The sequence below is a fragment of the Dysidea avara genome, chromosome 3 (genome assembly GCF_963678975.1).
Source record: "Dysidea avara chromosome 3, odDysAvar1.4, whole genome shotgun sequence".
NCBI classification, from domain to species: Eukaryota; Metazoa; Porifera; class Demospongiae; order Dictyoceratida; family Dysideidae; genus Dysidea; species Dysidea avara.
In genome coordinates, this window is record NC_089274.1 from 12,622,225 (window position 1) to 12,637,562 (window position 15,338).

Sequence of the window (15,338 nt, forward strand, 5' to 3'; positions counted from 1 at the left end):
AAAGTGTGTAATTCTGGACATTTCATTAATTAGCAAAACCATAAAATGCAATTATACATATCATCTACATCTATAGTCAGTTCTCGGGTACTTTGAATTTAGTCAAATCACTGCATGGCTAGTTAGTTACGTAATAAGAGCTTTAAGATGCATTATATATTTTATATGCATACATGCATGATAAACTTTGAGTTAACTATACTATTCTGTGCTATATATTTTAATTTGACCGTTGCTTACAGCTATCCCCATCACAATTTTCAACAGCATATATATTAGCAGCCAAAATTCATCACTTTATAGCTACAACTAGCCCCTCAGCCCCCTGCATGCACTAGCTATATACCTATAATTGTGTATGCATGTGCTACACAGAAAACTTGAATTGAATAGTGCAAGCTAGTATAAAACTTTGGGTGCATAACCATGTAGGGCCACTGGAATTCTCGAGAATTCTTCCAATTGAGTGAGCAACTAGCTTCATTTTTACTCGGCTATTTCTGCTTTCCATACATGGCTGAGTGCGTGGTTATCTGTATATATGTTCGCTGTATGTGGCCAAGAAAAGCTGGTGGTGTGAGTGACTATTGGTCTCGCGACTCGTATCATTTCGACAGTCTGTCAGTCCCTACTCTAAGCGCCTGCGCGACCATTCGAAACTATAGGTGACTCGATTTTAAGACTGGCAGTTAACCTCTACCGGAATTGACGGCAATGGCTATGATCAGTTGTTGTTGGCTACTGCTTGTTGTTTTATTTCATTCCTCTGCTGCTATCAAGTGGCCCGACAACGTAACTCAGCACACGGGATATATAGAGGTAAAGTCACGTGCTTACTGCGTCCACTATTAAATCAGTCTTTTCTCTGCAGGTTAACAAGACTTTTGGAGTACATTTGTTTTATTGGTTTTTTGAAAGTCGGAGTAATCCGTCTACTGACCCATTAGTTATATGGCTAACGGGTGGTCCAGGTTGTTCAAGCGAGTTGGCACTGTTCGTTGAGAATGGACCATTTTTACTGAATGTCACCACAGAACCTGCTCTGAACCCATATGGTACGTTATGTTGCAGTTGAAGCTAGCTACTAAGTTCTAAAATGGACCATAGTAATGGCATAGATAGTATATACTCCGTACCCGGTATGTAGTATATACTATCTATGGCAATGGTGTGTACATGGCCAAACCCAAGCATGGTAAGATGCAAGGCACTCGTGACTGTAGGAAGTTGATCTGCTAATCACAATCAATGGGGCCAAAGCCACTAAATTTCTGCCAAGCAAACGGTCAAGGCCAAAAATTCAATTTGTCTCTAAGTCACAGCAGTCAAGACTTTGACAATTAATGGTCATAGACCTAACTACAGTACATGCCTATTAGTCTCATGTGGCCAGACCACTTTTTCTCTTTGTTGCTCTATTGTATAGCTATATCCACTGTAGATACTTGCACAAAGGCCATCCTTTTATGCAGCTGTTCATGGACAAATTATTTCAGAATCCTTTCAAAGATGATATTTCACAGGGAAGCGGCATGTGTGTAGATTGAACAGTTTTAACTAGACTGGAATACTAAAAGCTATATTGATAAATTACATGGTGGGTAGGGAAAGACCACATGCACTATGAAGTGCTAACAGAAATATTTTTATTAAACGTAGTCTTACTACCTGTTGAAAGTAGTAGATTGTACAACAACGATTGTATTGTAATCATCGATACTGTTGACGTGAAAGTTGTGACCACCACACATTGTCATCATTGTAAGTCTAATTACTCCACTATGGCAGCATTTTTTTTCCAATTGTGAATCATACCATTGCAAAGAAATATGTATCGAACCCCGTCAAGCCCCTTCCTCTACTTTTCAACTTACGTGAAATACTTACATTACTTGCATAACATTATTATGCAATCACATGGGCTTGTCCTACCCCTGATTGAGTTAGATACTATATGAAAATGTACACACATCAATGTGTTTGTTTGATGCACTTGCTCACCCAACCAATGGCAAGCTTAGGCATACACACATAGATCAATACATAATTGAAAGTTGCGCATACATCAGTGGCTAATATTCTTTGTTGGCAATATCATTACAGGTTGGAATCAGTTTGCTAATCTTCTCTATATTGATCAACCTGCAGGAACTGGGTTTTCTTATGTAACAAATCCAGTAAGTTGTCATCACAAGACTTGTATGTATGTTATGTGTATGTCATATTTAGTTAGGATATACGATAGATGAACGACAGATAGCCAGGGAGTTGTGGTACATGGTGCAAGAGTTTTATCAGAAATACCCAAAATATGCTAATCTGGACTTGTACATATTAGGAGAAAGTTATGGTAAGACTTGGCATATTATTAAGTGATAGGGATGAGTGATAATCTATGTGACTACTGATGTCAGTAGTCAGTACTACGTACATGTACTCTTTCAAAGCTGTTTAGCATGATATATAACTTTAGTCCACTTATTGATGTGATTATACAGGCAACCATAAGTCTTTTGTACGTATCACATGTGGTCAGGTGGATCTGTCCTTCTATAGTGATACTATGAAGAGCAATAGATATGGCGTGTGACTTGCTCTTGCTTTATGTCACTGTAGTAAACTTTAGGATAAACAGAATTCATATGATATAGTGTTGGCATTTAATATTTGCCATAGTTTTTTGTTATCTGTACAGTGTTCAGATAACAAAGAGTTCAGTACATCTCTGTCATATGTATCCTTGTTGTACAGTGTGTTTACCATTCTACTGTTCATTATCTCAACATTACATCTGAGAATGTTACAAATGGATGGGTAGTGCAATTTCAATTTTGATAATGTGTACTCTTCTATTTCTGAACACAGCTGGACATTATGTACCTGCATTTGGTGCTGAGATTGTTAGGAGTAACTCACCGTATGCCAAGAATCTCAAAGGAGTTGGTATGTATGTGTAAATCTTAGGAGACAAAGTGATACTGTACATTTTAACAGGCAAGCACCTCATGTATGTTTGTGTGCATGGCCGCATCCACATGAGTGAATAGTTAAAGTAGTCAGTGTGTGAGAAATAAAAGTCCATGCAAGGAAAGTTTGCTCTACGGTGGTGGTTGCTTTTTGCTGGTTCAAAATATGTTACTGAACACGTTTTATAATGGGCTATACGTACAGACAGTCTTATGGCTGGAAGACAAAAACTACGAAGTGTGCTGGCTTATTCCATCAAGTGGAGAGTACTTGTCTCGTTCATCTAACATATCTAGATATTCAAAATATTTTATTTAACTGCCAACATTATAACCAGTAAAGTGAGTGAATAAGAGTATAAAAATGTAAGTTTTTGCATTGTGTCCAAGTGAGTTAGAGCCTATTTACACCATCTAATATTTAGTATGCTAGTAATTTACGAAAGTCTATTATCTAAGTTAATAAACCTATAATCTTTGTCTTAATAAGTCTTACGTTAACTCGATAATCAGATATCTAGGTAGTTACACAGCTTCAGTGGCAATTTGATGAATTACAAGAAATTACACTAATACTAATGCCAATTAATTTTTGACAAAGGGAGGATTAACTCTTGATACCGTATAGATATCAACTAAATTGTATGGATGGCTGCCTATTTAGCAATAGTCTTGAAAGCCTCTCTATCATTAACTCTTGCAACTGCATGATGAAACTAACTGAAGAGTTAACCAATTCTTCATTCTGATTGGCCAGTCATTTTTCCAACTGGCTGCACAAGTCAGGTGCTATGTTCACCAGACCCTTACTTTATGCAAAGGGTTGGGCACTACCAAACTAATGTAGTGGTAGATGAAGTTTAACTGAGCACCAGGTTATTATAACATCAGTATCAATTGTGTGTGTTATTTGTCAATTCAGTAAGTGCGTACATTTCAGGTATTGGCAATGGATGGGTTGATCCTAAAATACAGTATGGAGCGTATGCTGAGGTATGTAACAATATATGCTATGTGGTGTAGTTTTATGAAATGCTGTGGATATTTGTCCGGCAGCCAGACACTATTTCTGTTGATATCTGTCCGGCAGTGTCACCCATAACTCAAGTATCAAACACACTAGTTGTATGAAGGTAAGTTTTTGGGTGAGTTTGAGGTGAGCTAGGGTTGGAGCAAGCGAAGCGAACATCGTGGCGAAGCCAGGCCAACCCTAGCTCACCTCGAACTCACCCAAAAACCTACCTTCATACAGACAGTGAACGGGTTTGATTCCTGGTCAGGATTTTGTTGCTGTTGTTTTTTGTTTGAGGACCCTTTTTTGTCTAAGTTTTTTATTATTATTCACGGGACTGCCAGACAGATGTCCACTGCGTTTACGAAAATGCTCAGTTGCATACAGTGTGGACATCATTTCTGTATATTTAGTACATTATATTGTTTTTCTAGTGTGTTGTTTTTTTTCACACTACATTTTTATACTATAGTTCAAGACTCACACTATATCATGTAGTACCCAATTGACATGTAGAATACTGTGGTGCAAATATGCCAATCTCTTGACATCTGTAGTTGTATTGTACAGTATATTCTTAATAGTTAAATGGTTAAAGTGTATGTGGTCTATGTGAAATTTGTACATACATTGGTAAGTTATCTTAAGTTTTGTACTCAGTTTGCATATCAGCACAAGTTCATCAGCCGAGCTGAGTACGAAACCTTTAACGTTAGCTATGCTATCTGCAAAGGTACATGCACACATATGTGACACTTTGTTGGTTAATATGGTCCTATTATTTTACATGTGTAGTTACATCATAACAGAGACCCTTGGTCATGTTTACACAATATGTCCATTATAGGTTTAATTGATTTGAGGTTGTGGCCTCTGTCAGTTGACGAATGTCAAGTATGTTTTGTGTTCACCTACATAATATATTGCAGCTCAATGTCAGTATCTTAACAGTACATAAGATAGTCACTGAGTATATCAAAATCTATGTTAGTTTACGTACGTACATAGGGCTTCTTTAAATTGGTTTATGTAAGTACAGTTTATCTCTGCCTGTAGTTCCATTAAACCATCAGTTAGTTGCTGCTGAATATAAACTTTTATTCTCAAAACTTTCATGGTATAGGTACATGATGCATGCATACATGTTACACATAAGGTTGTGAACATGTGACCAATCCTTTCTGATTATTCAATGGTTTTGTGTAGATAATGGAGATGGCAGTGTTGGAGGCATCTGAAGTAACTCTTAAGCGAAGGTACGTAAAAGTATATACTGTCTTTTAGTATGTCATATATTATTTGTTATATTGTACACAGCATAAATGTGTATGATGTGCGGAAAGAATGTACTGACCGTCCTCTGTGCTACAACTTCAGTCAGGTGTGCATATAGTGTAATATGTGAGAGGTTGTTTGTGTTGGATTGCAAGTACATAACATGAGCAGAAGCAGTGTACTTTCTGCAGTGTACTTTATTCTGAAAGATATCCTTAATTTGTCACACATACTAAAGTATGAAAATGTATGCTGTAAAAGTAGAAAATTTGATGGGAACAATATTTGGCGATTTGAACAACTTGGCTATTCAGCGAATTTAAGTTTGGGCCCCTCTTGACCCACACTAATCATGCACAGACCGCATTGAAAATTTCAGATGGCATCATGAAAGCCCAGGTGATAGTCATGGCAGCTCGAGTGATAGCTTCAAGATAGCTCTGAGTAGTGGTACAGCTGCATCCAAGGCCAAGACCATGAGTAATGTAACTACAGTAGCTCTCCGGCATGTGTTGCATCAGCGGGAGCTGGAGAATGTGCCTTGTAGGTGCCTCTCGAGTGCCTTTGTCCCATGTTAAATCTGAAAGGTAAAGAATGATGTCTGGCTGCAGTTGTGGGACCTGGTTGGACCATGCTTGGTAGCTAGAAATAGCATATCTTTCAATGTTGGCTAGATCTTTGTCAGAATAAGCTGCATATGTTCACAGGTCTTGCCTAGGATTTCTCCTTGTTTTCAATCTCAGTATTTGGCTAGCCAGATATTTCGCGGATTTAAATTTGATGATTTCAGTGAAAATTCACCAACCACCAGTTTTAATTTCCTGTCAGATTTTCTGCTTATACAGTGTACTTATTAAGCTTAGCAGTTGAATGTAATGTACAATATTGCCCTTCCCATGTTACGTACTTTGTGGTTGCATAATTGACATACGTATAGTTAGGGAAATGACTGATTGACAATATTTTATATGTGTGCTACTGGTGAAAATCTATTCTCAATCTCATTCAGTTAATGTTCACATGACAAATTACACAGTGGGTGTACAGACATTCAAAGTATAAGCAACAGAAAGCATGTTAGAAAGAAAAGCATCAGGAGCCCTTATCATAAATACATATGTTTCACTGATACGGAAGCTGTAAAAAAGTTCCCATTCTGTTTGCATTTGCATTGGGTTCACATACACTTGCATTGCATTCTTTAAATTGAGCATTTGAATGAGTCACTAATGTAGTGAGGATAACTGTTTCTAATCCAAGTGTTTCATTTATTTTCAGCTTACTAGATAATCTTACTTTGCCATCGACAGTGCAGCAAAGAGAAATTACAAGCTGACTAGCTAGCCTACTATACTATCATCAATAAAGAGGATAAAAGCTTTTAGTGACGATTGAAAACCATATCATAATGATCCTTGACTATAAGAAAAACCCTCTACTATACACCCTTTTGCTTGTGTTGCCTGCATTTGTGTTTCCCTTGGCATTAGTCTGGTGATCTTTTACCAAGCATTTACAAAGTATGCAGAATAGGAACTTTCTTTGACTACTACAGTATACTTCATTTACATACAGTATGCACGTATAATACATACATGCATGCATACAAACTGTGGTATCCATACATGCATGCTTGTATACGGTGTACATACACTACATGGACATGTACTTATACACATCCATTGCACACATAAACTGTGTATGAATTCATTCAGGGATATGTTTTTATGTTCAAGGTTACTGATTTTGTGCAAAGAAAAGATGTCAGAGAAGCTCTTGGTGTAGGTGACCATTCTTGGTCACAGTGTAATACCCTAGTCCATGCTTTGGTTAGTATATGATTTGTTAGCTGTTGTAGCTGATATATTGTACACTCTTACAGTTAATGGGAGACTGGGTTGACAACTTTCAGAAGGACACTGCTGAAATATTGGCGTTTAATAAGAGTGGTAATAAGCATTGTGTATATATATATATATATATATACTATAAGAGGTATACTAGCTAGATATCTGCAAATTCGCGATTGGGATCTCGTTTGCAATCAGTCTTGCGGCACCATGCAAAAGGGCGGGCGCCACCAGACTAGCTAGTTTGTGATAAGTTTGTGACCACACCCATCAAATAAAGAGACTATTAGCGATAGAGTACGGAGACCACACCTCTTCACAATCTAGCTGTTTACTTACAAGAACTTACTGCATGGTCTAGCTAGCTGCACACCCCTTGTCTGACTCGAGATACTCTAATACAACAGTCATGCATGTATAGAACAGTCGCAAGTCTAGTGCTACAACAAAAACTAAACAAATTAGTATTTTTTAAACTGTTCAGTAAATGAAGTAGGGATCTATGTAATAAAAAGTAATGAAACAAGAGATGAATGATGGTATTACGGCATGGTTCAGTGGGAAAGTCCCTACTTTGGTACTGAATACAGCTAATGTGCCAAAGTACCCACTGAGCTATGCTGTAATACCATCATTCATCTCTTGTTTCATTACTTTTTATTGCATGGATCCCTACTTCATTTTTAAATTAGCAAATTTTTTTTAAATACTAGGAATGAACTCACTGGCAGCATGTGCCTTTTTTGGGTTCCAACGGGTATCTGCCTTCTGCGTTCCTTTTATCTTCAATTACATGGTCGTCGTCTTCTTCTTAATGATTAATTGTGACCGGATTTCACATAACAAGGCTTCCACACACACAAAATCAAACTTACGTTTTTACCAGAAATGGATTGCTGGCCTAATACACTATCACATTCCACACTGTACTTCCTTCAGGACTGGCAAGTCTGGTTTCTGTGGCAGCTTTCTTCCGACCCTGTCAAAGCCACGAGTGGGAGATTGGCGCCATTGAATGGCCATGGCTTTGTGATAATGGTGTGTAGTGAGCTGGGACTTCACAGAGAGCTCACCAATAGTGTTCTCGGTCAATTTGGAGTGATTTGAGGGCCATGGAGAGCCCAAACTTGGCCTCTGGATTCCAATCGTCTTCTTACTCCATTTTATACCCGTATATTAAGACCACCATCCACCCCCACCCTCCCACCCTATTACTATCACCTGTGATATTATTACTCACTCGAGAAAAGCTGCCCAAAACAGGGCTAATTTTGGGTATCAGAAATGTATACACCCACTCAGTGATAGCTAGTAAATAGATGCATACCTGGTGCAAATTTTGTTTGCACAGCTGTAGGCACTGGGAAGTTATTACACAATGATTACTTAAAATCGCCATATCTCCTAACGAAGTTTTGTGCGTCGAAGCCGGGTTTTGTCAAATTCAGTCACAATTTTCCTCATTGACACTTCCTTAGAGGAGTTAGATGCCACAAAACTATTTGAAGTGCTTATGCCACTGTAGGTGGACTAGATACGTGTAGCTGCACATATAAAACCAAGTATCACTCATCCAACCACACCCCTAAGCGATCACAACACATGCCTCGCACATAACAATCAGTGCACTCCATGACCACCACATCCCTCACGGTGTAACTGCGGTTTTGTTGTAGAAAACTAGACATAGCAAACCACGCCCCTTACTTTATTACATAACTCTTTCGAGACAAGCACTCAGGGAGATTGAGATACTCTAATAAAGCAGTCACAGCCACACATGTATAATGGTTTTCCATTTTAAGTAAATATCTATCACATGTACATGCATAAAAGCTTATTGTACCATGATATCTTGTCATCATATTTGGCCTGTTTTCTTTTCCAGTGTTAGTGTATAGTGGAAAAGAGGATTTTATTTGTAATTACATCGGTGGTAAGGAGTGGACACTGGCAATGAAGTGGAGTGGTAAGGTACGTGTTTAATAACTGTTTATTTAACTATCTGGTACAAAGCTATGATACACCATTCTTATAGTACTCAATTATGGCATACTTTTTACATTTGTATCTGGATGTGTATTGTGTGTACATAAGCTACATGTATACTGGTTAGATGTTTATTACATGTATGTTGTTGCCATGTGTATAGGATGCATTTAACAAAGCTGCAGTTAAGGATTGGGTTATTGATGGATATGTTGTAAGTAGCACTTTTCTGTTATGCATAGTTGTTAGTGTTACACAAGTACAATACGTATAACATTGCATTTGTCACGTTTGTGATGCACAGAACAATATTCAGGGGTCCATGCATGTTCATATTATAATTTGTGTTTAACCATAACTACTGTCAGCCTACAGCAGTAATTTCAAAGCCTGTCTAATATTTTAAACCGATTGTGGCAAAGTATGTGGGAAATTATTTTGTTTAAGAGTGAATGCAGATCTTAGCTGTTGTGGTTTCTACGTAGACGATTTGGGTATCTGCATTCAACAGAGTTATGACATCATATCCAGATTCTAATTCCTCTATTATCAGGTCTCTGGTGGGATAGCACTTACATGTGTTAGTAAGACCTGACCCCTGTAGATATGAATGTTAGCATCAAAAAAATCACAAGAAATATAATGTTGACACTTTGTTGATGTACTGTCCCTCAGATTTGTGTAATAGTTTATTGTTACATTATCTTACTCTAGGCTGGGCAAATTCGAAGCACTAATGGACTGACATTTTTAGCTGTTGAGAATGCTGGACATATGGTGCCAATGGATCAACCAAAAGTTGTGAGTAGTTCATAAAACACACTAGAACAACAAACAGTACTACCCTGTTTTAGTAGGGTTTCCCCCTAAGGTGACAGGCGCCATGTCTAAAAACCATCATAGAAATAATTTCATACGTGACAAAAATCACCTTTACAGAATATTCTTACTCCATTCAACATCAAATACAACGTTAAATATAAGAAAACACTTACAGACAACCAGATATTGACTTATTTTAAATCACCAAAACTCAGATTTTGGCCTGCCTGCCGCCTTCCTTCCTTCCTTCCTTCCTGACCATGGTCGCAAGGCTAGAGGCAAAACAAAGCAATGCATGGCCACAATTTTACGCTACAACAACAAAATCATGTGTAGGTTGTGCTTTTTGAATGTCTCGTTGGCATTCCCTTTATAAATGGTCGTCCTCCTCAGTAAACCATACCTAGGTGTTAATTTTCAGTATCAGCACTTTCCCGGAGGAGAGTATTTAGACACCTTGAGGTGCTTAGTATCAGGTAGCAACTAAGCTGAGCGTATAAAACAATTGCAATGGGCCATGCCCCCCATAAACTAGCAGAACATGCCACCACACCTCTTTTCTAATAATCAGTGCTGAGTCCATTCCTCTTAATAGTCTAGCTTAAGAAAACAAGGTATTGTATCGTCCTTAGGCCATCATTATTAATTTCCTTGTTTCCTGTCACCACCCACATCAATTTTTAGGTGTTCGCACCAAATTTTAATTATTTGATTATAGATCACGTGAATGCACTATTTCATGATATAAGCAGGCACAGAGTGACCAATCATCACTACGATAGTAGTGTATAGTAGGGACCACAAAGGAGTAGGTGTGGCCCACGAAATAATATCACCCAAAAAACAGCCCCTAACGATGATCAGGCAGTGTTGGTTAGGTGAAACTAAGCCCAAATAAGCTTTCAGATCAACCTGAAACGCTTTCAACAAGTTGCTATGGAATTTTAAAAATAATTTATTTCACGGAATTTTCTACTGACTGAGTAAGTAAGTAACTGACTGACTGATGCCTTCAGACAAGCGTAACTTGATAATGGCTAAAGCTACGGGCTTGATTTTTTCACTGTTTGACGTCACTTCGGCCGACAGGTGCCTTTTGGCATACCGCAGAACGTACAATGCATTCTTCATGGACTTACCAGTGTCCTCCTTTGTGTCCCATTCATCTTAGCTGACAGCGAAAAGTGTTGATTTGGCGATAGCACATGATAGCTTCCATTCGTAACGGAAATCGTCCGTATTTGTCGTAGTGGCTATTTTGATATTAGTGGTGCATTTCAAACAGTTCTTGATTCATGCTGCTGTGTAACGGGTTGAACATAGCCGACAATGAAGTGTAATGGATACTTCACTTTTCAGACGATAATTGATACAACTGGGGCACACAGCACCATTTCTTTCTTTCGGTATGCGTGGATTGCAGAGGTGCTTTTTGAACAGTTCTTGATTCAAAATGCTGCATAACGGGTTGAACATAGCTGACAACGAAGTGTAATGGATACTTCACTTTTCAGACGATAATTGGGGCACGCGGTGCCATTTCAGATGCGGTATATGTGGGTTCACCAGTCACAATTATTATTTACAAAAAAAAGTTAACAAACAAGTACACAGAAAAATTTGGAATTTTCAACTAGAGTAGAGACCATAACACATTGATAAAAAGTACTGAAACAAGCTGGAGTAGTGCACAGTATTAATTCACAGTAAAACAATAAGAAGTGTTATATCCCTACTGTGTTCAAGATACCATAACGGAAATGCACAGTAGGGATATATAACACTTCTTATTGTTTTACTGTGATTTAATATCGTGCACTACTCCAGCTTGTTTCAGTACTTGTGTTATGGTCCCTACTCTAGTTGAAAATTCCAAATTTTTCTGTGTACGTGTTGTAAGGTAAATGCATTAGCTCTGCATATAAACATAGCAAAAGGGTGGAAGTCCACAGCTCTTGTTCAACAGGGTTTATGGGAGTAGCCTTCAAGATCGAGATACTCTAATAGAGCAGTCAGAGACTGAAATAACAAGAGTGAAAGTGTATAATTATAATTATCAATAATCACCTCCCGCCCACATCAGTTTTTGTTCCATTGGATGATGGCTTTAGCTTAATTTACTGCATAGCTGAATTTATTGTATTAGTATTATGACTTGGAAAGGATGAGAGATTATGTAAGTGTGTTACATCTAACTTACATCCAGCTTTCCAGGGGTTTAGAACATTATCATTGTATAAGAATTTATGTGAACTCCTTCAATATTTTATCTTGATCGTTGAAGGCAATTGTTATGTTTGATTATGTCATCAAGTTGTCAACATGAAGCTTGGTTGATAGTTACTTAATGCTTTTCAATATATGTGACCGGATTTGCGAAAAGGTACCTTTTCCACACATTTTACATACCAGCAAACAAAATGTTATAACTGTTTACTTCTTATACTGATTAAATTGCTCTTTGCATCAAAACGCAGCCAGATACTGTAGCTACATTCATGGAAAATTTCAGATGATTACATGAAATGATTAAAAAGTTATGAAGTTGTAAATGTCAAAAAATGGGTCAAATTTTGTGTGTGAAAAAGGTACCTTTTCGCAAATCCGGTCACATATGAAGTTTCAAAGTAAGCCTGTGTAGTATCCCAATGTATCTCAGACAATGGTAGAAGTGAATTGTTTGGATAACTGAAGCCTGTACATTTAAATACAAGGCTCTGTTGAAATACTCTAATAGAACATACACCTGTACTTAAAATACTCTAATAGAACAATCATTTCCAATTTCGGAGAAGCTAAGGTACAGATAAATGAGGGTCAGATAACTAAGGGTCTACTGTACATGCTAAGGGATACTTTGGGACCATTACTTAACTGTCCAGGTAATATTGATGTGCTCATTTTCAAGTCTCCATATTAACGGGTTTCACTGGGGTGATAATCGGTATGATAATATACTATTTGCACATCTACAAATTTGTGTGTAACTCATTTCTTGTTATTGTTGCAGGCCTTGTCCATGCTAGAGAAATTCATACAAGGTGGTTTCAGTTACTGAATAAGATCATCATTCTGAACTTGTTCCCATGAACTGCGTGTATTATGTGTATATATTTTATTGACATTATATTGACTAAGAAACATGTGATTTTGTGTGGTTGCTTATTGTATTCAGTGTTTGAAATAGGCAGACAAAAATACTAGGATAAAGCGTCTGAACGGGCTGTATTTGATCATAAAATTTTGTTCAGACATTGAAGACTTTTACCTTGAAACACTGTCAATTCTAATATGGATTTTGTCTGGGCGAATTTTCTGTGTGCATATTATGTTCGATCAAAATGGTGAATGCTCCAATTTTGGTCAGAAAATGTCAGATGTCTGATTGTTATTTCAAGACTGCAAGCATAATTTTATGTTGGGTCTACACGTGTGTACCAACCTATTAGGACATTGATTCACACATGCTGGATATTTGAGTAGAGTAGCAGTATGATAACAGTCTGCAGATGTGTTCCACTACTTGTTTTCATGCATAAATGGTGACGGGTTCAGCAGAAAAAGGAGACAAGTGCCATTTGAAAGAATAGGAGTGGGCATTAAACATTGAACATTAAGATTGTACATAACTCCAGTATATCAGGACTGACTGAAAAATCAATAGCGAGAAAGAATGCTCTGGTATCTGAATTTTGAAAACTTCACAAAATGCATTGGTGTGCAAACTATCAATGTACAAGGCTGCAAGCCAATATTCAGATAGTTTGATAGTTTTGAGCTAACAGTGCAGTACACCGTCAGTGATTGATTACCCGTACACTAATTTGGTTTTAACTATATCAATCTACTTGATGCACATTTATATTAGCTGTAGACTAGAAAAGTTATTACACATTCATGCCATGCCACTTGTGGCATTATTGTGTCCATAAATTGTAAACTAAAACTTGGAGCTCTTATTACTTTGCAATTGTACTATAGTGTTGCCAGTTATTAATCTGCATGCTTGTGCAAATGTAGCCACTTGTGTAATGTAATATAACAGATCATGTAATGGCCTACTTGTATTGTGTTAGCATTGGAGTAGCTACATGTAGTGGAGCAAGCAACTCATGTTACTGTAAATTTTACAGTAATATGAGTTACTTGTTCCATTAGTGTAAACAAGGTATGCAGTAGGACATTAGCAAAAACCATACATCTAGCTATATTGTGTATCCAGATATCTAGCTAACTGGCAGTTGATCACCACCTTTCAAATTGTTGATGATTATTAATTTTGTCTTTATCAAAACTGCATGCGGTACTGATAGGTTAGGCCTGCTGTATAGTGAGTAGTTGCCATGTACAATGCGTATCTACTATCTGTACAGGCTGAGATCATCTTGATGTGATGATTGGTGGTGTATGGAGATGCTGCATGATCCATGAAATAGTTGCTTGAAAAACTGGTTACCCAGTCAATGATGATGAGCCTTACACAATTATAATTGGCTAATTGCCCTCAGGCAAGATACTGATATCAAATTCAGTTGGCTGCCCTCGTACATAAACTAAGCTGCATATATGGTCTTGGCTTGTGTGTTCTGTGGTTGTGTGGGCGGTACTATAATTATTACGCCTACACATGCAACGAGACTAGCAGACTGTGCAAATAATGATTAGTCTCGCCCCCACGGAGACTATAGTGAACAATGGCGCAGCCGAGTTGGTCAGGGATTTGGCCATGGATGTTGCTACTTTCTTACGCGTACTTCACCAGCGGAAAAGTTTTTCATGGTACGTAAATGAGTGCTTCGTATGTCCTAGTGTTCTCACTCGCGTGCCGGCATGCCATCGTTGGATGCAACCAAGCATGCAATAAAGGTCATGATCAGATAGTCACTGTTCAGCAAACTTTTAAAGCCCATAGAACCAACTACGAACTGCCCCTAACATTTCAAACGACTCTTTGACCTTTGGAAGTAGTCCAAGAAATGTTAGAATCTCTGTATCAGTGTATCTATCTAGATAGCTACTTTACCAGTGGCACTGGGGGGTGAACAGAGCTAGAACCTGTACTGAGTTATAGGCACTAATTTTGCTTTACTGTAGTAGCCAAAATTTTCTGGTAATGCTAACAGAGACGCCAAGCTATGTACGTAGCTCCTAAAATACACGATTTTCTTGCACAAGCTACAAGGTGCATGCCATTTATACATCTAAAATCTGGCCAACCGTTGATAGGGAATCAAGCTAGCTACTCTGTATTTCAACTGTACATGACTGTTACATCTATACCCAAGTACATGAAGAGATGCTGAGTTGTGTTGCAACTTGCTATAACAGTTCCGAGTATGTAAGTGTATTCACAGGTATGTTCAACCTCTGTATACGTAGGTATCAGTTACAAGTTTTTCATCACTTTGCTTATAAATGCATAGT

General features: G+C 37.8%; 2 protein-coding genes across 3 annotated transcripts in view; both read left to right on the forward strand.

The window, feature by feature from the left end:
* Nucleotides 1-652: 652 nt before the first annotated feature.
* On the forward strand, nt 653-13,098 carry LOC136249428 (uncharacterized). Its single transcript, XM_066041433.1, has 16 exons — nt 653-819; nt 872-1,055; nt 2,104-2,177; nt 2,230-2,350; nt 2,866-2,943; nt 3,907-3,959; nt 4,639-4,711; nt 4,826-4,872; nt 5,185-5,234; nt 5,296-5,359; nt 6,990-7,082; nt 7,136-7,202; nt 8,992-9,077; nt 9,256-9,306; nt 9,807-9,893; nt 12,925-13,098. The coding sequence occupies exons 1-16, from the start codon at nt 715-717 to the stop codon at nt 12,970-12,972; spliced, it is 1,281 nt and encodes a 426-aa protein (XP_065897505.1). The 5' UTR covers nt 653-714; the 3' UTR covers nt 12,973-13,098.
* Nucleotides 13,099-14,558: 1,460 nt separating this feature from the next.
* The window catches only part of LOC136249429 (leukocyte tyrosine kinase receptor-like), a 28,420-nt gene continuing 27,640 nt past the window's right edge, over nt 14,559-15,338 (forward strand). For both annotated transcript variants that reach the window (XM_066041434.1, XM_066041435.1), the window contains exon 1: nt 14,559-14,693. In XM_066041434.1, the coding sequence (XP_065897506.1) occupies nt 14,609-14,693 (85 nt within the window). In that variant the 5' untranslated portion in view covers nt 14,559-14,608. The remainder of the gene's footprint in view (nt 14,694-15,338) is intronic.